The sequence below is a fragment of the Trachypithecus francoisi genome, unplaced genomic scaffold (genome assembly GCF_009764315.1).
Source record: "Trachypithecus francoisi isolate TF-2019V2 unplaced genomic scaffold, Tfra_2.0 Lachesis_group5, whole genome shotgun sequence".
In the NCBI taxonomy this organism is placed as follows: domain Eukaryota; kingdom Metazoa; phylum Chordata; class Mammalia; order Primates; family Cercopithecidae; genus Trachypithecus; species Trachypithecus francoisi.
The window spans coordinates 132,241,056-132,260,580 of NW_022681470.1; the positions used below are offsets into that span (position 1 = coordinate 132,241,056).

Consider the following 19,525-nt stretch of genomic DNA (forward strand, 5'->3'; position numbering starts at 1 on the left):
AAACAAAAAACCCCACAAGTATACATATATGAAATTCACAAACCCTACAATGCTCCCATTTAAAGTGCACAATTCAGTGGCATTTAGTACATTCAGTGTTGTGAGAACACCACTTCTATTTAATTTCAGAACACTTCCATCACCCCAAAAGGGAGCCCTGTCCCCATTAGCGGTCGCTCCCTTTCCCACTCCCTCGCAACCACTAATCTCCCTTCTGTCTTTGCGGATTTGCATCTTCTGAAAATTTCACATAAATGAAAGCATAAGATTTGTGGCCTTGGCCGGGCGCGGTGGCTCAAGCCTGTAATCCCAGCACTTTGGGAGGCCGAGTCGGGCGGATCACAAGGTCAGGAGATCGAGACCATTCTGGCTAACTCCGTGAAACCCCGTCTCTACTAAAAAATACAAAAAACTAGCCGGGTGAGGTGGCGGGCGCCTATAGTCTCAGCTACTCGGGAGACTGAGCCAGGAGAATGGCGTGAACCCGAAAGGTGGAGCTTGCAGTGAGCTGAGATCCGGCCACTGCACTCCAGTTTGGGCGACACAGCAAGACTCCGTCTCAAAAAAAAAAAAAAAAAAAAAAGATTTGTGGCCTTTTATGCCTGAGTTCTTCCACTGAGCGTCGTATTTCTAAGGTTCATCCATGTTCAGTATCAGAAATTGTTACGGGCTGATTCGTGTTCTGCTAAAAAAGACATGTTGGCATCCTGACCTCTAGTACCTTGGAATGTGCTCTTATATGGAGATAAGGTCTTTATAGAAGTCATCTCGTTAAATGAGGTCATTGTAACGAGGTCGGCTAGTTAAAATGAAGTTAAGCTGGAATCAGGCCAGGCATAGTGACTCACGCCTGAAATCCCAGCACTTTTGGGAGGCTGAGGCGGGAGGATCGCTTGATCCCAGGAGTTCAAGACCAGTCTGGCCAACATGGTAAGACCCCCTTTCTACAAAAAAAAAAAAAAAAAAAAAAAGCAAAAAAATTAAAACTTAGCTGGGCATGGTGGCAAGTGTTTGTAATCCCAGCTACTTGGTGACTGAGGTGGGAGGACTGTGTAAGCCCGGGATGCCGAGGCTGCAGTGATCCGTGATCAAGCCACTGCATTCCAGTGTGGGTGACAGAGCGAAACTCTGTCTCACAGGAAAAAAAAAAAAGTGGAATCATCTAATTACAGTGGGCCCTAATCCAATACTGACTGGTGTTCTTATCTAAAAAAGGGGAAATTTGGACACAGATACTCTCAAAGGGAGAACATCATGTGATCCTCAAGGCAGAGATTGGAGTGACACATCTCCTAAGCCGAGAACCCCTCAAATTGCCAGCAGCAACCAAAAGCTAGGAGAGAGGCCTGGAATGGATTCTGTCTCATGGCTCTCAGAAGGAACCAACACTGCTAACACCTTGATCTCAGACTTCCACACTCCAGAACTTTCAGACAATACATTTCTGTTATTGTGGTGTTTCACTCTTTCGTTAAGGTTGAACAGGCTACAAACGGTGGCTAATGCTTGTAACTTCGGGAGGCCGAGGTGGGCGGATCACCTGAGGTCAGGAGTTCGAGACCAGCCTGGCCAATATGGTGAAACCCCATCTCCACTAAAAATACAAAAATTAGCCAGGCATGGTGGCAGGCACCTGTAATCCCAGCCACTCAGGAGACTGAGGTGGGACAATCACTTGAACTCAGGTGGCGGAGGTTGCAGTGAGCCAAGATCGCGCCACTGCACTCCAGCCTGGGCAACAGAGTGAGACTCCGTCTCAAAAAAAAAAGGTTGAATAATTGTCCATTGTATAGATGCACTACATTTTATTTATCCATTCATGCCTGGATGGTCACTTGGACGTTGTTTCTGCTTTTTGGTTACTTTGTTGTTTTTTTTTTTTCTGAGACAGAGTCTTGCTCTTTTGCCCAGGCTGGAGTGCAATGGCTCGATCTCAGCTCACTGCAACTGCCGCCTCCCAGGTTCAAGTGATTCTCCCACCTCAGCCTCCCAAATAGCTGGGATTACATGCACCCACTATCATGCCTGTCTAATTTTTGTATTTTTGTAGAGACGGAGTTTCACCATGTTGACCAGGCTGGTCTTGAACTGCTGACCTCAAGTGATCCACCCACCTCGGCCTCCCAAAGTGCTGGGATCACAGGTGTGATTTTTGGCTATTTTGAACAGTGCTGTTATCAACATGCATGTGCGGCCGGACATGGTGGCTCATGCCTGTAAAGTCCTAGCACTTTGGGAGGGTAAGGTGGGCCGATCACTTGAGCCCACGAGTTTGAGGCCAGTCTGGGCAATATGGCCAGACATCGACAAGACAACAGAAAAATCAGCCAGGTGTGGTGGTGTGCAGCTATAGTCCTAGCTACTCGGGAGGCTATGGCAGGAAAATCTCTTGAACACAGGAGGTCAAAGCTATGACCGCATCACTGCACTCCAGTCTGGGCAACAAGTGAAACCATGTCTCAAAAACTAAACAAATAGGCCAGGAGCAGTGGCTCACACCTGCAATCCCAGCACTTTGGGAGGCTGAGGCAGGTGGATCACTTGAGATCAGGAGTTCGAGACCAGCCTGGCCAACATGGTGAAACCCCATCTCTACTAGAAATACAAAAATTAGCAAGGTGTGGTGCCGTACGCCTGTAATTCCAGCTACTCGAGAGGCTGAGACAGGAGAATCACTTGAACCCAGGAGGCGGAGGTTGCAGTGAGCCGAGATCGCGCCACTGCACTCCAGCCTGGGAACAACCCATGTGTTCCCCGAGTCCCACCTCGGCCCCTCACTTTCTCACTCCCTGTTCTTTTTTGTAAATAATCAATGAAAATTAAAGGTGGGCTGGTGTCGGGGGTTTGAAGAGAGAAGCTGCTTCCTGGCAGCGTTCAGCACTGACCTGGATCTCCCTGGCGTGGTAGAGGACAACGAGGCCTAGCAGGATGGCCGTGGAGAGGCTGATGAGGCATTTGAGTGCGAATGAGTACAGAGACTCCTGGGTAAAGAGAGAGGACACAACCGGATGGATGCTGGAGGCCGCGGGCCGGCGGCCCTCCCATCCCCCTACCCTGGCTCCTGGGCATGGGAGTCAGCCAAATAGGGCTCTTCCCAGTGGCTTCTCCCACTGTACCCCGAATTTCTGCTAGTTCCCCAGTCCTGGGGCCACTGTGTGTGAAACAGCTTATCAGGGCTGGGCGTGCAGCAGGTGCTGTGTTCAGAAAGTGGTGCTCTCCTGTCCTTATTCCTAGGGACCGGGCTGACAGCAAAATGTATCCAGTGCTTCACAGTTTATGAGGCCTGGCCTCCCATGGGCACAGCACTTCACAGTTCACAAGGCCTGGCCTCACATGGTCACCGCACTTCACAGTGTATAAGGCCTGGCCTCACATGGGGACAGCACTTCACAGTGTATAAGGCCTGGCCTCACATGGGGACAGCACTTCACAGTTTGTAAGGCCTGGCCTCACATGGGGACAGCACTTCACAGTTTGTAAGGCCTGGCCTCACATGGGGACAGCACGTCACAGTTTATAAGGCCTGGCCTCACATGGGGACAGCACTTCACAGTTTATAAGGCCTGGCCTCACATGGGGACAGCACGTCACAGTTTATAAGGCCTGGCCTCACATGGGGACAGCACGTCACAGTTCACAAGGCCTGGCCTCACATGGGGACAGCACGTCACAATTTGTAAGGCCTGGCCTCACATGGGGACAGCACGTCACAGTTTGTAAGGCCTGGCCTCACATGGGGACAGCACTTCACAGTTTGTAAGGCCTGGCCTCACATGGGGACAGCACTTCACAGTTTGTAAGGCCTGGCCTCACATGGGGACAGCACTTCACAGTTTGTAAGGCCTGGCCTCACATGGGGACAGCACGTCACAGTTTGTAAGGCCTGGCCTCACATGGGGACAGCACTTCACAGTTTGTAAGGCCTGGCCTCACATGGGGACAGCACGTCACAGTTCACAAGGCCTGGCCTCACATGGGGACAGCACGTCACAGTTTGTAAGGCCTGGCCTCACATGGGGACAGCACTTCACAGTTCACAAGGCCTGGCCTCACATGGGGACAGCACGTCACAGTTTGTAAGGCCTGGCCTCACATGGGGACAGCACGTCACAGTTCACAAGGCCTGGCCTCACATGGGGACAGCACGTCACAGTTTATAAGGCCTGGCCTCACATGGGGACAGCACGTCACAGTTTGTAAGGCCTGGCCTCACATGGGGACAGCACGTCACAGTTTATAAGGCCTGGCCTCACATGGGGACAGCACGGACAGTTTATAAGGCCTGGCCTCACATGGGGACAGCACGTAACAGTTTATAAGGCCTGGCCTCACATGGGGACAGCACGTCACAGTTTGTAAGGCCATGGCCTCACATGGGGACAGCACGTCACAGTTCACAGGCCTGGCCTCACATGGGGACAGCACTTCACAGTTTATAAGGCTGGCCTCACATGGGGACAGCACTTCACAGTTTGTAAGGCCTGGCCTCACATGGGGACAGCACTTCACAGTTTGTAAGGCCTGGCCTCACATGGGGACAGCACGTCACAGTTTGTAAGGCCTGGCCTCACATGGGGACAGCACGTCACAGTTTATAAGGCTGGCCTCACATGGGGACAGCATTCACAGTTTGTAAGGCCTGGCCTCACATGGGGACAGCACTTCACAGTTTATAAGGCCTGGCCTCACATGGGGACAGCACGTCACAGTTTATAAGGCCTGGCCTCACATGGGGACAGCACGTCACAGTTCACAAGGCCTGGCCTCATCCAGCCTCCGCACTTCACAGTTTATAGGTTGACACAGCCCTGATCTCTCTCCAGGTGGCATGAGGGAGCCCACAGCCAGGCTTGTAACCTGGACGCACTCACTCTTGGAAGGGGAGGAAGTTGTTCTGTTGCTCTCCAGAGCAGGCCCACTCTGGGGACCCCCTGTCCTGGAGGGAAGCCCCCCTCTGCCTTAAGCCACCTGGCCAGGGAATGGGCTGGAACCTTTCCCCCCAACGTGGAGCCTCCCTGCTACCTTCCCGGAGGTGGGTATGCAGAAGGCCAGGGAGCCCTCACCTCCAGTAGCCCCCTAACACTCCCTACCTCCTGGGGGGCCCTGCCACCCCCAACCCCATGTCAAGAAAGCCAGGCGGGCCCGGTGGAACCTCCCTGGAGCGCCTGGGGGAGGACCGCACCTACCTTGGTGTACACCCCCCAGGACAGCTCGGTCTCCGTCACCATGACGACGATGCCAAACATGCCAAAAATGAGGGCATAGTCGCTGAGGCGCTTCCGCTTCTCAAAGAGCGCCCGCCGGTGGCCCAGGCGGTGGCCCACATTTGAGGGTTTCCCCGAGCCCCTCTGCCCGCCGGCCTCATCTTCCTCATCATCCTCGTCATCATCCTGGTCCTGGGGCTGTCCCCGGGGCTGCCGGGTGAGGGCCGGGCTGGCTCACTCTTGGCCACTACCACCTGGAGGCCCGGGCTGTGCGGGGGCTGCGGGGGGCGGCCGACCTCGGGGTCCGGAGGGTCTCGTCCCAGGGCGCCTGGCCCGCTGCCCAGCGGCCGCCCCACGCTGCCATTGTAGCTGTGGCTGTTCATGACTACCTGGGTGCAGGGGTTGGGCTCGCTGCAGGCCGCCCGGGGCCCGGCATGGCTCAGCGGCTGGGCTCCTGCACTGTCCTGCAAGGGGACAGAGGGACGTGGTCACAGCAGGGTCCAGCTTACTGACCAGAAAGGCAAGGACTCATCCCAGAACGTTCGAAGTTTGGGAGTGTCCCAGAGTGCTGGCACGTGGGTTTACCATCCCAGAAACATCTGAGTCAGCCTGAATCCCTCCCCTGCTCAAAGCCCTCCCATGGCTCCCCAGTGCTGTCTCATTGAAAAAATAAACTCCAGAGAGCCGGGCACGGTGGTGCAGTTCTGGTAATTGCAGCTACTTAGGAGGCCAAGGCAGAAGGATCGCTTGAGGTCAGGAGTTTGAAACCAGCCTGGCCAACATGGCGAGACCCAGTCTCTACTGAAAGTACAAAAATTAGCCAGGCGTAATGGTACACGCCTATAGTCCCAGCTACTTGGGAGGCTGAGGCAGAAGAATGGCTTGAACCCAGGAAGCAGAGGCTGTAGTGAGCCAAGATCCTGCCATGACACTCTAGCCTGGGTGGCAGAGTGAGACTATGTCTCAAAAAAAAAGAAACATAACAAAGAAACTCCAGAGCTGGGCCCGGTGGTGCACACTTGTAATCACAGCTACTTAGAGACTGAGACTGGAGGACTGCTTGAGCCTGGGAGTTTAAATCCAGCCTGGACAACATAGCAAGACCTTATCTCTAAAACAAAAACAAAAACAAATAAAATAAAACACCAAACTCTTCACTATGGCCAAGGGGCCCTCTGTATCTGGTTCCCACCTATCTTATCCTTCTTACTCTTCCCAGACCCAATCCCTCCAGCCACAATGGTCTCCCGATCACCAGATTCCAACAAGTTCATCCTTGTCTGAGCCTTTGCACAGGCTGTGCCCTCTGCCTGGAACGCCCCCCACTATCTACCAGACCCTTGCCTGCTGACTTTATGTGTATCCAAGTACCTAGAACAATGCCTAGCAAACAGATGACACTCAGGCAAACACTTGCTGAATGCTGGAAGATGAAATCTACCAACGGGCTTGCCTGGGAGGATAGGGTGGCCAATGGTATGCTTAGAAGGTGGTTTTCATCTGCACTTATCCTCTTCCAACCTTCAGACTCCTGGATGGGTTAACCTTACCTCACTGTGCCTGCTGCATTTGTAGGCTCCTGCATTGTGGCCTATGGGACATTAGGGACCCTGGCTGTGGCTACAGCGATTCTGAGGCTCCCTCCTGCCTGGGCAGGCGGGGATTCATAATCTCTAAACAGATTCCAGCACCAGTGTGGCAATGCAGGATTTAACTCCAAGATCTGGAATCGATTCTGCAGGGCTTTGTAAAATGTAAGACATGCTTGGCTGGGTTCTATGACCTCAGGCCAGCCTCAGTTTCCCTGCCAGGCTATTTGAAGAGCATCCTGTGTGATGACAGAGCAATGCCCTGTGGCATCATGTGTGAGAGCAGGGACCTCAATTGATGGTGACACAGTCATGCTCACCAAGGCACTGATAAGGCTGTCTGAGTCTCTGGATCCAACTTGCTAGATTCTCCCCTGCCCTGCCCAGCCCAGTATCTCAGACCCTCAAATGCACTCCCTACCTGCTCTGTAGCCCAGGCTGGAGTGCAGTGAGGCGATCCTAACTCACTGCAGCCTCGGACTCCTGGGCTCAAGGGATCCTCCCACCTCAGCCTCCCAAGTAGCCAGGACTACAGGTATGCACCATCCCCCCCACCCAGCTAATGATTTATTTTTCTGACATCAGATGAGATCAGGCGTGTTCAGGGTGGTATGGCTGTAGATGATTTATTTTTATTTCTAGTAGAGATCAGGTCTTGCTACATTGCCCAGGCTGGTCTTGAACTCCTGGGCTCCAGTGATCCTCCCTCCTTGGCCTCCCTTAAGTGTTGAGATTACAGGCATGGACCACTGCGCCTGGTCCCAGGCTCCATTCTTTATGTAAATGTTCTCCTATATCCTAATACTGCCAAGAAGTGGGTCCTGGGATTTGGCCAGTTTTACAGATGGGGAAACTGTGGCAAGATATTGTGAAAGAACCTGCCTGGGGGCCGGGCGCGGTGGCTCAGGCCTGCAATCCCAGCACTTTGGGAGGCCGAGGCGGGCGGATCACGCGGTCAGGAGATCGAGACCATCCTGGCTAACACGGTGAAACCCCGTCTCTACTGAAAATACAAAAACAAAATTAGCCGGGTGTGGTGGCAGGCACCTGTGGTCCCAGCTACTCATGAGGCTGAGGCAGGAGAATAACTTGAACCCAGGAGGCGGAGCTTGCAGTGAGTAGCGATTGCACCACTGCACTCCAGCATGGGCGACAGTGCAAGACTCTGTCACAAAAAAAAAAAAAAAAAGAAAGAAAAAAGAAAAGAAAAAAGAGAAAAAAAAAAAGAGAAAAAAACCTGCCTGGGCCGGGCACGGTGGCTCACGCCTGGAATCACAGCACGTTGGGCAGATCATCTGAGGTCAGGGGTTAGAGACCAGCCTGACCAACATGGTGAAACCCCGTCTCTACTAAAAAGACAAAAAATTAGCCAGGTGTGGTGGCCCATGCCTGTAATTCCAGCTACTCAGGAGGCTGAGACAGGAGAATCACTTGAATCCGGGAGGTGGAGGTTGCAGTGAGCCGAGATCATGCCACTGCACTCCAGCCTAGGTGACAAGAGCAAAACGCTATCTCAAAAAATAAAATAAAATAAAATAAAAATGAAAGTAAAATAAAATAACCTGCCTGAAGACACACTTTCTCCTGCAAGGAAGATTCTGGACCCGACTCCTTTGTGAGATTTTCCCAACAAGCTGGGCAGGGGTGGGTGGAAGGCCAAGTGTTATCCCCTTTGAAATGATCACAACAGCATGTGCTGGGGGGGGTCCCCTGTGTGCCAGGCCTGGGAGGAGGGTTGGGGGGGCAGCTGTGTGCACAGGCAGGACACTTCCCACCCCCACTGGGGGTGACAGACTAAGAGACACAGCAAGGACACAGCAAGATGAGCCACACTGGCTGGGCGCGGTGGCTCACACCTATAATCCCAGCACTTTGGGAGGCCGAGGTGGACGGATCACTGGAGGTCAGGAGTTTTGAGATCAGCCTGGCCAATATAGAGAAACCCTGTCTCTACTAAAACTACAAAAATTAGCCAGATGTGGTGGTGGGCACCTGTAATCCCAGCTACTCGGGAGTCTAAGGCAGGAGAATCGCCTGAACCTAGAAGGTGGGGGCTGCAGTGAGCTGAGATCATGCCACTGCACTCCAACCTGGAGCCTGGGCGACAGAGTGAGACTCTGTCTCAAAGAAAAAAAAATAAAAGGAGTACACTGCTGGGTGACTTTGGTCACCGCACACATTGCAGGACCACATGTGCCTTTGTCCCGCACCCCCTACACTGTGTCTGTCCCTCACCATGTGTCTCCAGATACTGGTGTCAGCACACAGGAGTGCAAGAATCATTCCTTCGTGGCTGGGTATGGTGGTTCACGCCTGTAATCTCACCACTTTGGGAGGCTGAGGTGGGTGGATCACTTGAGGTCAGGAGTTCAAGACCAGCTTGGCCAACATGGCAAAAACTGCTGGGCACAGTGGCTCACGCCTGTAATCCCAACACTTTGGGAGGCCAAGGCAGGTGGATCACCTGAGGTCAGGAGTTCGAGACCAGCCTGGCCAACATAGTGAAGCCCTGTCTCTACTAAAAATACAAAAATTAGCTGGGCGTGGTGGTGGGCGCCTATAATCCCAGCTACTTGGGAGGCTGGGACACAAGAATCACTTGAACCCGGGAAGTGGAGGTTGCAGTGAGCCGAGATCATGCCACTGCATTCCAGCCTGGGTGACAGAGTGAGACCCTGTCTCAGAAAAAAAAAAAAAAAGTTATTCCTTTGATGGTCAGGTGACCTCATGAGTCTCAGAACTTGTCCCGCCCCTTCCCACCCTCACCCATCACATCAATCAGGCTGTGGTTTCCTATAACCAGGCACTTCACAGCTTATAAGGCCTGACCTCCTGCAGGCCCAGCACTTCCCAGTTTATCAGGCCTAGCCTCATGTGGCCTGGCACTTCATAGTTTATCAGGCCTGAACTCCTGCCGGCCCAGCATTTTACAGCCTATAAGGCCTGGCCTCCTGTGGGCCCAGCATTTGACAGTTTGCGAGGCTGACCTTGGCCCTGATCTTTCCCTAACCTCACATATACTTAGGTGGTGCTTCTGCTCCGAGGCTCAAACCCCTGCCTACCGCCTGAATGTCCGCTGGCTGCCAGGTGGGGCTGGGAGCTTGCACTAGGGTGCACACAGGGACCCCAGATCGTGCCCTCATCCAGGGAGCCCAGGAAAACCCAGGCACCCCTTCCACCATCCCCCTGAGGGTGTAAAACTTCCCCGGCTGGGGACGGGGGGCACAGGGAAGAGAAGCGGGTGGCCGGCAGACAGAACCCAGAGGGGGTATGGGCCTCTGAGGGCCTCTGCAAACGACCTTCTGAAACGCACCAATGAAGATGCAATTTGGGGATGTGACTCAGCCACCCGACGCATGGGCCAAATTCAGTCGTGTGTCTGCCATGTTCCTCCTTGCCTGGCAGCCGCGTCCTAAGGTGCCCTGGGCAGGGAGGGGGTGAGGAGGAGAGAAATGGCAGGTGGCTTCCAAGAGGGTGGAGGGGTGGAGGGGTGGAGGGCTTTCCCAGCATCTAGCACGTTACCGTGGACAGGGCTCTTACTGTGTTTTGAGCCTGAGATCAGGATGATCACATTTAATCCCTATCACCACTGGTGAGCAAGGTGGCATTCTCGTTCCCATTTTACAGACGGGAGACAGAGCTCAGAGAAGCTTAGCACCTTTTGCCCAAGGTCATCCAGCCAGGAAAGGCAGGGACTAAATTAGTGCCATCCAGGTGTGGCAGGTGGCAGGGTCTGCTTTCTGGGAGGGGAACCAGCCTGGTCCTGCCCTTGAGAAGTCACGAGCTTGGAGCACAGAACTGATGAGTGCCTGGGCCTTCCCCATTCTTGGGTACACATCCCCTCCCCCACTGCAGTCTGGGCCTAACACTGGAGTCCCTGGGACCCTCAGGGATTCCCAGAGACCCAGGAGCCCCTGGGAACCCTCAGCCAAGGTTTGGATGTCCATGAAAGGGTATGTTCTTCTGGGTAACAGTCCTGGGTTTGCCAAGTGACGAATACCACCCTATTAGCCAGGTATGCACCTATAGTTCCATCTACTCGGGAGGCCGAGGCAGGAGATCGATTGAGCCCAGGAGCTCAAGACCAGCCTGAAAAACTAGGAATATCCCATCTCTAACAAACAACAAAAAAACATCCTACAGGGTGTATTTGGACTGGAAAGTATTGCCTTACTTTTACTACTCTGTCTGGTCATGAGATCTCCCTTCCCTGAAGCCTGGGGTAGGGGGGATGAGCAGAGATTCCCCCCTCCACACCCTCTCCTGGAGACACACACTTCCGGGGGAATCTGGTGGGCCTGGCGGGACGCAAGAGAGCTCTTCAGGAGAGGATGAGGGTATCAGGGAGCAGGGCTGATGGCTCCTTAGATTCCCCACCCAACAGGACATGGGAAGAGACAGAATCCCAGCCAAGCCTCCAGAGCCCTCCAGTGAGTATTTCTACAAATGACAGGTTTGTTGAGGCAGCCACTGAGGAGGGGCCCTCAGGCACCCCTGCCAGGGAGCAAGTTACTGCCCACTCCTCGGCCACCTGCTTTGTAAAGGTTCCCCATGGTGCCCCACCCCCCACCCCCGCGAGGAGGGTTGGTATCCAGAACACAGTGAGATCTTGCATGGCAAATGCTTTGCAGGCTGTAAGAGCTCGGTGCCATTGATTTCCGTTCTTCAGAACTGGACCAACAGAAGGTGCCCCCTGCCCCTCAATCCCCAAGGCAGACCGCCCCTGGCCCCCAGATGCACACCCAGGGGTTTCCGGGTACCACAACCAGATCAGCACACAACAGAAACTTCTGGGACATGTGGGCCTGTTGTGGGTCCCCAGCGGGCGCAGCCAGAGTCCGGGTGTCCCTGCTGAGGTTGAGGAAGGTCTCCGAGGATCCCCCTTCTCCTCATCACCACCACCCCTCCCCTCCCCCAATACTCCTAGGGCCCTAGCTCTGCAGGGCAGACAGGCACTGCCTGCCCTCCTGTCCCATGGGCCGCCCAGGAGCCAGTGCAGCAAGGCGCTGGCTGCCGGCCCGATCCCCCCATCACCACCCGCCAGGAGCCTGCCAGCAGCCAGCAGGGTGCAATTAGATTGCCCTCCCGGAGGCTGCCTCCCTCGGGGGCCCTCCATTCTGATGCATCTCCATCAGCCTCCCCGCTCAGACCCCAGCCTCGGGAACTCCCATCTGCTGGCCAGCCCTCCAGAACAGCAGGGGCAGTGCCCCGAGCTGGGTCCGGGACTTCTGTCCGGGGAGAGCTGGAAGACCCGGCTCCCTGACCCCTCCCTGAGTGCCCCAACCCCTGGATCCAGGAGCCAGTGGTGGGTCACCTCCTTCCCATTCCTAAGTCATTGTGGGTCACTGTCCATCCCTGAGAGCTCCCCAACCTCCAACCCTATCTATGGAGTTTGGAGACTCACAGCTCTGCCCTCCCCCAAAGTGAACCCTGCAACCTCCCCCTCCCAGGATGAGGGTGCGTGGATCCTCACTCACTCAGGCAATGTACATGCATTAATTCCCCCCACCTTTCCTTGTTCCCTAGGCTCCGGACCGCACGGAGACCCTCCCTCTTGGCCCCTGCCCCAAACCGCGTCCCCCTCCGGGACGTGCCTCCCTCCTTGGGCGCACTGAGCTGCAGACCCCGGATCCTCCCGCACCCTCATCCATCCCACCCAGTACCTGCTGGGCTCGGCCCGGGCGGGCGGACAAGGCTGGAGGGGAGAGGGTCCCGCGCGGCCGCGGACCCCCGGTCGGGGACCGGAGCCTGGGTCGCGGACGGGGCGGGCAGCAGCGAGCGGGCGCGGGGCCCGGGGGCGGCAGGGCCAGGGGCGGCGGCAGCAGGCGCATCCCCCGCCGCCCAGTCCACGGGCCCGGCGGGGGGCGAGCGCCCGCCCGGGCCGGGAGAGAAGGGGGCGGTGCGACGCGGGATCCGCCGCCGATTGGCCGAGCCCAGGTTGGTACCGCCTTCGACGACCCCGCAAGCCCCGCCCATATTTAAAGATCCCACATTCCCCGGCGCCCCCTGCAACCCCCCAGCGTGCGACTGGACCTCGAACTCCCCCTCTTGCCCCGTGCGACGGAGAGGACCTTGGTGAATCTCCAACCGCTGCCCCCAACAGCCCTCCGGACCTCCTAACTATACCCCCTCCCCAAAATTAGGTCCCAAACTTCAGGCGCTGTCAACCTTTGCACGCCTGGGACCGTCCTCCCCGTTAGCATCAGCTGGAAGACAACTTTGCAAAGCGACTCAATGCATGCCCCTCAAACGACCTCCTCCAGGGTCTAGGTCTGCACAGCGGAGCCTTGGAGGGATTAGGGTGATTGCAAGTGCGGGCGGTGCCTGGGAGCCCTGTGCAGGGGCTTCCAGGGGTGGGACTGGGTACATGCTAGGGCACTCGGTCAGAGGCCACCTTCTCTGGAAGGAGAGATGCCCGTCTGGATCAGGCCACCCAGTCCTAACCCCCAACACCCATGCCCAGGATGACAGGAAGCCGGAGCCCCAGGGAGTTTGGGATCACCAGGGCTGGGGGTCCCCAAAACAGTGCTCCTTCCCCGGGCACCCAGGCTGAACTTGGCCGACTCATTCATTAAAGTTAATGGCGGCTCCAGGGAGCCTTGGGGATCAGTGGGTAGGGAGCTCTTCCTTCCTCCTCTTCCAGACAGCCTTACTGCCTCTGCCTCACCCTGTTCCCACCAGGCTTGAGGTAACTGTGTTCAGTTCTGTCCCCCACCAGCCTGGGGGTTTCCTGGAGCCAGCAGATCCCACCCCCTATCTCTCTCCCACACCCTCCATCTGTTTTCTTCCCAGCCCAGAGCTTTGGCCCAGGTCAGGAACATCTGAGTGTTTATTCCTGAGGGAGGCTGGTCTTCTGTGTTTCCTCTGCGGAGCTCAGAAAACAGTTGGACCGAATGAATGAAGGAAGGAAGGAATGCATGAATGAGGGATAGCTGCATGGGTTGGGGGTGGCGGTGAGTCACAGAGGGGCCAGGTGATGGCTCAAAGTTGCAGACAAGACCTTTGTTCCCTCCCGGAGAGCCTGTTCCTCATCCCAGCCTGTCCAGACTGCTCTGCACAAGGCCTGGCCGTGGTGGCAATGCCCAGGGCTGTGACAATCAGGAAATAGAGGCCTGGGTGGTCCCAGTCATATCCACAGAGGTACCAGGCAGGGCCGGATAGGATCAGTAACAGGGTGCTGTTACAAGTGACCTGACCAGACACAAGCAGCTTTGAGAGTCACTGCAGAGCAGAAAGGGGTCATGGGGACCCCAAAGGGGTGGGTTTTCAGCCACGCCTGAGAAGCAGCCACCCCTCTTGCATCTCTCCGCTGACTCACCAGCACTCCAGCCTCTAGTCAAGCCTCCTCAGTCTCCCCTTGCCACGGTTCCCATCTCCAGGCCTTTGCACTTGCTGTTCCCCTGCCTGGACCACCGGGAGCCCTTTCTACAGCACAACATTGGAGCCACCCACAGCTCCCTCAGGATTGGGCACATCCTTGTACCACATTCAGTGCTCCTGGCCCCTGACAGCTCAACCCAGCCCCTACACGGGCCCCTGAGCCACGAGAAGCATACCATGCCACAGGCTGACCCTGGTCTGCTTGCACAGGCTGTGGCATCAGACGCTTTCTTTTTCTTTTTCTTTTTTTTTTGAGACAGAGTCTCACTCTGTCACCCAGGCTGGAGTGCAGTGGTGCAATCTCCACTCATCGAAGCCTCCAAACCTCCACCTCCTGGGTTCAAGCAATTCTCATGCCTCAGCCTTCCTACGAAACTGGGATTACATGCGTGCACCAGCACACCTGGCTAATTTTTGTAATTTTAGTAGAGACGGGGTTTTACCTTGTTGGCCAGACTGGTCTCGAACTCCTAGCCTCAAGCGATCCACCCACCTCGGCCTCCCAAAGTGCTGGGATTACAGGCGTGAGCCACCGCGACCAGCCTGACACTTTTTGAATTCAAATCTAACATGTAACTGTCCTGAAATTCACAAAAGCATCAGCCACAGCACACCACTGCCTCCGATCCCCTGCATCCCTGCCCATGCCTTAAAGCCCCTGTACCCACCTTCTCCCTCTGAAAAGACCTCCACTTGTTCTCCTGTGCATCTACCTGCCCTGAGGGATTGGGGACTGCCCCCATCAAGTAGAACTTGGACAGTGAATCTGGTGATCAACGGCCTTGCCTCCCACCTGAGTCAGTCCTGCCACCTGCTGGAATCCCACCCCTCAGAGACAAGGTCGGCAGCGGGCAGCGTGAATGGGAGTCAAGGTTGGATGGAGGTGGGGCTTCTGGTGGGGGCCGTCTGGGTCTCCGTTCCAGGCAGAGCCTCTCACCAGCCCATGGTTGGCTGGAAGAGACCCAAGAAGCCTGCAAGTAAGCCTGTCAGCCAGCCAAGACGCCCCCGGGACTCATGCCCTGGGAAACTGCCTTGCGCACAGGCTGTGTCCTCTGCAAACGTCAGGCATGGAGGAGGCGGCTGGACAGCAAGCCCCTCCACAGGGGACCTGGGGGGGGGGGCCTGAGGGCTGGGCAACTCATCTCTGGGCAGTGGCTGAGGGTCTGGGTGCAGGACAACTGGAAGACGTTTACAGAAGCTGAGGGACATAAAGGTAGTGGCCTGAGCAGGGAGTAGCCGGGCACACAAGCATCTCCTTACACCTCCATCCCCAGCACCCCTCCACATGTGCATCTACTGAAATCTTGGACCCAGCCCTGGCTGCCTGGATGGAGGCTGGAACCTGGGCTCCAGAGAGTGTAAGGATTGCAAGGGTAAGATATTCACTCATTCAGCCATTTATTTATTCACTGATTCATTCATTCATTCTCTAATTCATTCATTCATTCACATATCCACGTAGCCCCTTCTCTGAGCCTGGTGCTGGGGAATGCAGCGCCCTAGAGAGATACAAACTGTGCCCCATTTGAAGCTGGCTTTCTAGAGGAGGGGGACAACCCTCTCTAAAAAGAGAAATAAAACTGAGAATTTTAGATACACAAAAGTACTATTCAGCCTAGGTACATAGCGAGACCCTGTCTCTACAAAAATTTTAGATTCAATAAAGTTGAAAGAACTAAGAATGAGGACGGGGAGACTTGAGTTAGGGTGGTCGGGAGGCGTCTTAGAATAGAAATCATTTGAGTTGGGTGTGCTGGCTCATGCCTATAATCTCAGCACTTTGGGAAGACAAAGAGGACAAAGATTATAGGCTCATGCCTATGATCTCAGCACTTCGTGAGGACAAATAGATCCTGACTCTATTTCCTGAAGTCAGGAGTTCGAGACCAACCTGGCCAACATGGCAAAACCCTGTCTCTACCAAAAATACAAAAAATTAGCCGGGCATGGTGATGGGCGCCTGTAATCCCAGCTATTTGGGAGGCTGAGGCAGAAGAATCGCTTGAACTTGGGAGGTAGAGGTTGCAGTGAGCCAAGATCATGCCACTGCACTCCAGCCTGGGTGACAGAGTGAGACTCTGCCTCAAAAAAAAAAGGCGGCCGGGCGCAGTGGCTCACTCCTATAATCTCAGCACTTTGGGAAGCCGAGGAGGGCGGATCATGAGATCAGGAGATAGAGATCATCTTGGCTAACATGGTGAAACCCCATCTCTACTAAAAACACAACAAAATTAGCTGGGCGTGGTGGCGGGCGCCTGTAATCTCAGCTACTCGGCAGGCTGAGGCAGGAGAATGGCATGAAGCCGGGAGGCAGAGCTTGCAGTGAGCCGAGATGGCACCACTGCACTCCAGCCTGGGCAACAGAGAGAGACTCTGGCTCAAAAAAAAAAAAAAAAAAAAAGGCCGGGCGCGGTGGCTCATGCCTGTAATCTCAGCACTTGGGAAGCCGAGGAGGACGGATCACGAGGTCAGGAGATCGAGATCATCTTGGCTAACATGGTGAAACCCCATCTCTACTAAAAACAAAAAAATTAGCCAGGCATGGTGGCAGGTGCCTGTAATCCCAGCTATTCGGAAGGCTGAGGCAGGAGATCTCTTGAACCCAGGAGGCGGAGGTTGCAGTGAGCCGAGATCATGCCACTGAACTCCAGCCTGGGCGACACCATCTCAATAAAAACCAAACCAAACCAAAACCAGATCTGGAGTGTTGGCTCCCTCGGGCTCCTGGGAACTGCAGGGGCAGGAAGGGAAGTGGGAAGACCAGGGTGGGAGCTGGGGCAGGTGTCACAGAGGGTTTGTTCCTAAGCTCTCGGGATTCAGGGACCTGGGATTCCTTCCATCAGCATCTACGGAGCACCTCCTGTATGCAGGAGTTGTACTCTAAGGCAGGGACACTGTGGTGATAAAGACACATAAAGTCCCCCAAACTCCCAGTTTCAGGCCAGAAGACAAGACCGGCTTTGATATGATAAACACACAAGGGCCCTGCAGACGAACATGGAGGAAAAAGGGGCTCAGGATGGGAGGGGAGGGACTGGGCCTGATCCTTCCGGGTCCTCCGCATGGGCTGCCTGCTGTGTTCTCAGCCCTAGAGGAGGAGGTGGGAGTCCAGGGGTGACAGGCAGGCAGGGTAGCAGCTCCATCTTAAGCAAGGAGTTCCTAAAAGCATCCAAGGCTGTCAGGGAGGCCCTGTCATGCCCATCGGGGGCCCCACCCTGGGACTGTCCTGTCCTGTCCATTCAGACACGAGCGCCCCCTCCCTCACTCACTCTTAGGCTAGAAGGCTCTAGCCTCCTTCCTCCACCACGCTCACATCCAGTGGGTTCAACCAATCCCATGAATTTGCTCCAGGGCACCCCTCTCTCCCGACTGTGGCAGCCCCCTAGAGGAGCAAAGGTTTGACTCCAAAGCCCAGTGTCTTGCTACACAGGCAGACTGGTTTGAATGGTGTCCCCCCAAAATTTGAGTCCTCCCCAGAACCTCAGACCTTATTTGAAAATAAGGGTTTTTCAGCCAGGCGCGATGGCGCATGCCTGTAATCCCAGCACTTTGGGAGGCTGAGGCGGGTGGATCACCTGAGGTCAGGAATTTGAGACCAGGACCAGCCTAGCTGATATGGCAAAATCCTGTTTCTACGAAAAATAAAAAAATTAGCTGAGCATGGTAGCACGTACCTGTAATCTCAGCTACTAGGGTGTACTGAGGTAGGTGAATTGCTTGAACCCAGGGGGCAGAGGTTACAGTGAGCCAAGATTGTGCCATTGCACTCCAACATGGGCAACAGAGCGAGACTCTGTCTCAAAAAAAAAAAAGAAAGAAAATAGGGTTTTGTTTTCTTTTCTTTTGTTTTTGAAGCTGGGTCTCGCTCTCTCACCCATCCTGGAGTGCAGTGGCGCGATCATGCTCATTGCAGCCTGTCTCTTGGGCTCAAGACATCCTCCTGCTTCTTTTTCTTTTCTTTTTGTTATTAAATGTAGAGACGAGGTCTCATTATGTTGCCCAGGCTGCTCTCGAATTCCTGGGCTCAAGTGAGGCTCCCACCTTGGCCTTCCAAAGTGCTGGGATTATAGGCGTGAGCCACTGTGCCTGGCCTGGAAATAAGGTTTTTGAAGATGTACTTCAATGAAGAGGGGTGTCATAGTGGGTTAGGTCTGGCTCTGATCTAATAACTGGTTTCTGGGTTTTTTCTTTTTTTGAGTCAAGAGTCTCACTCTGTCGCCCAGGCTGGAGTGCAGTGGTGCGATCTCAGCTCACTGCAACCTCCGCCTCCTGGGTTCACGCAATTCTTCTGCCTCAGCCTCCTGAGTAGCTGAGATTACAGACACGCACCAACAGAGCCAGCTAAATTTTATATTTTTAATAGAGACGGGGTTTCACCATGTTGACCAGGTTGGTCTCGAACTCCTGGCCTCAAGTGATCTACTTACCCGCCTTGGCCCACCCGATGAAGAGGGGCTCATGGTAGATTAGGGCCGGCTCTGATCTAACAACTGTTTTTGTTTTTTTATAAGAAGGCCATGTGAGGATACAGATGGACAAACAGGGAGAAGGTCATGTGAAAATAGAGGCAGAGATGGGGGTGACACAGCTAAAGAACACCAGGAGCCACCAGAGGCTGGAAGAGGCAGGAAAGGATCTTCCTGAGAGCCTTCAGAGGGAAGGCGACACCACTGACACCTTGATTTTGGACATCTGGCCTCTAGAACTGTGAGAGCACAACTTTCTGTGTGTTTTTTTTTGTTTGTTTGGTTGTTTTTTGTGTTTTTTTGAGACAGAGTTTTGCTCCTGTCACCCAGGCTGGAGTGCAGTGGGGAGACCTTGGCTCTCTGCAACCTCTGCCTCCCGAGTAGCTGGGATTACAGGCACCCGCCACCACGCCCAGCTAATTTTTGTATTTTTAGTAAAGACGGGGTTCCACCATGTTGGCCAGGCTGGTCTCGAACTCCCGACCTCAGGTGATTTGTCCACCTCGGCCTCCCAAAGTGTTAGGATTACAGGCGTGAGCCATCCCGCCCGGCCAACTTTCTGTGGTTGTAAGTCATCCAGCTCATGGTCATTTGTGGCGGCAGCCACAGGAATGAAGGCAGTGATTGTGGACAAGGGACTGGTAACTCTGAGCCTCCATTTCCTCTGCAGGCAATGATAGGGCCTCTTTGGAGGCTAGTGGTATGAGGTTCAGAAGGTAATTTCCATCAAATGTCCTAGCACTCCATGGATGCTTACAGCTGCTACAGGCCTGACCATGACCTGGACTATTACTTTTTCTTTTGTTTTTGTTTTGTTTTTTTGAGATGGAGTCTCACTCAGTTGCCCAGGCTGGAGTACAGTGGCACAGTTCTCAGCTTACTGCAA

General features: G+C 54.6%; 1 protein-coding gene across 1 annotated transcript in view; it reads right to left on the reverse strand.

The window, feature by feature from the left end:
• The window catches only part of KCNN1 (potassium calcium-activated channel subfamily N member 1), a 34,088-nt gene extending 21,438 nt beyond the window's left edge, over positions 1-12,650 (reverse strand). The window contains 4 exon segments of the mRNA XM_033198046.1: positions 2,886-2,981; positions 5,187-5,416; positions 5,419-5,668; positions 12,457-12,650. Coding sequence (XP_033053937.1) covers positions 2,886-2,981; positions 5,187-5,416; positions 5,419-5,668; positions 12,457-12,624 — 744 coding nt within the window. The 5' untranslated portion in view covers positions 12,625-12,650.
• Between the last annotated feature and the right edge of the window lie 6,875 nt (positions 12,651-19,525).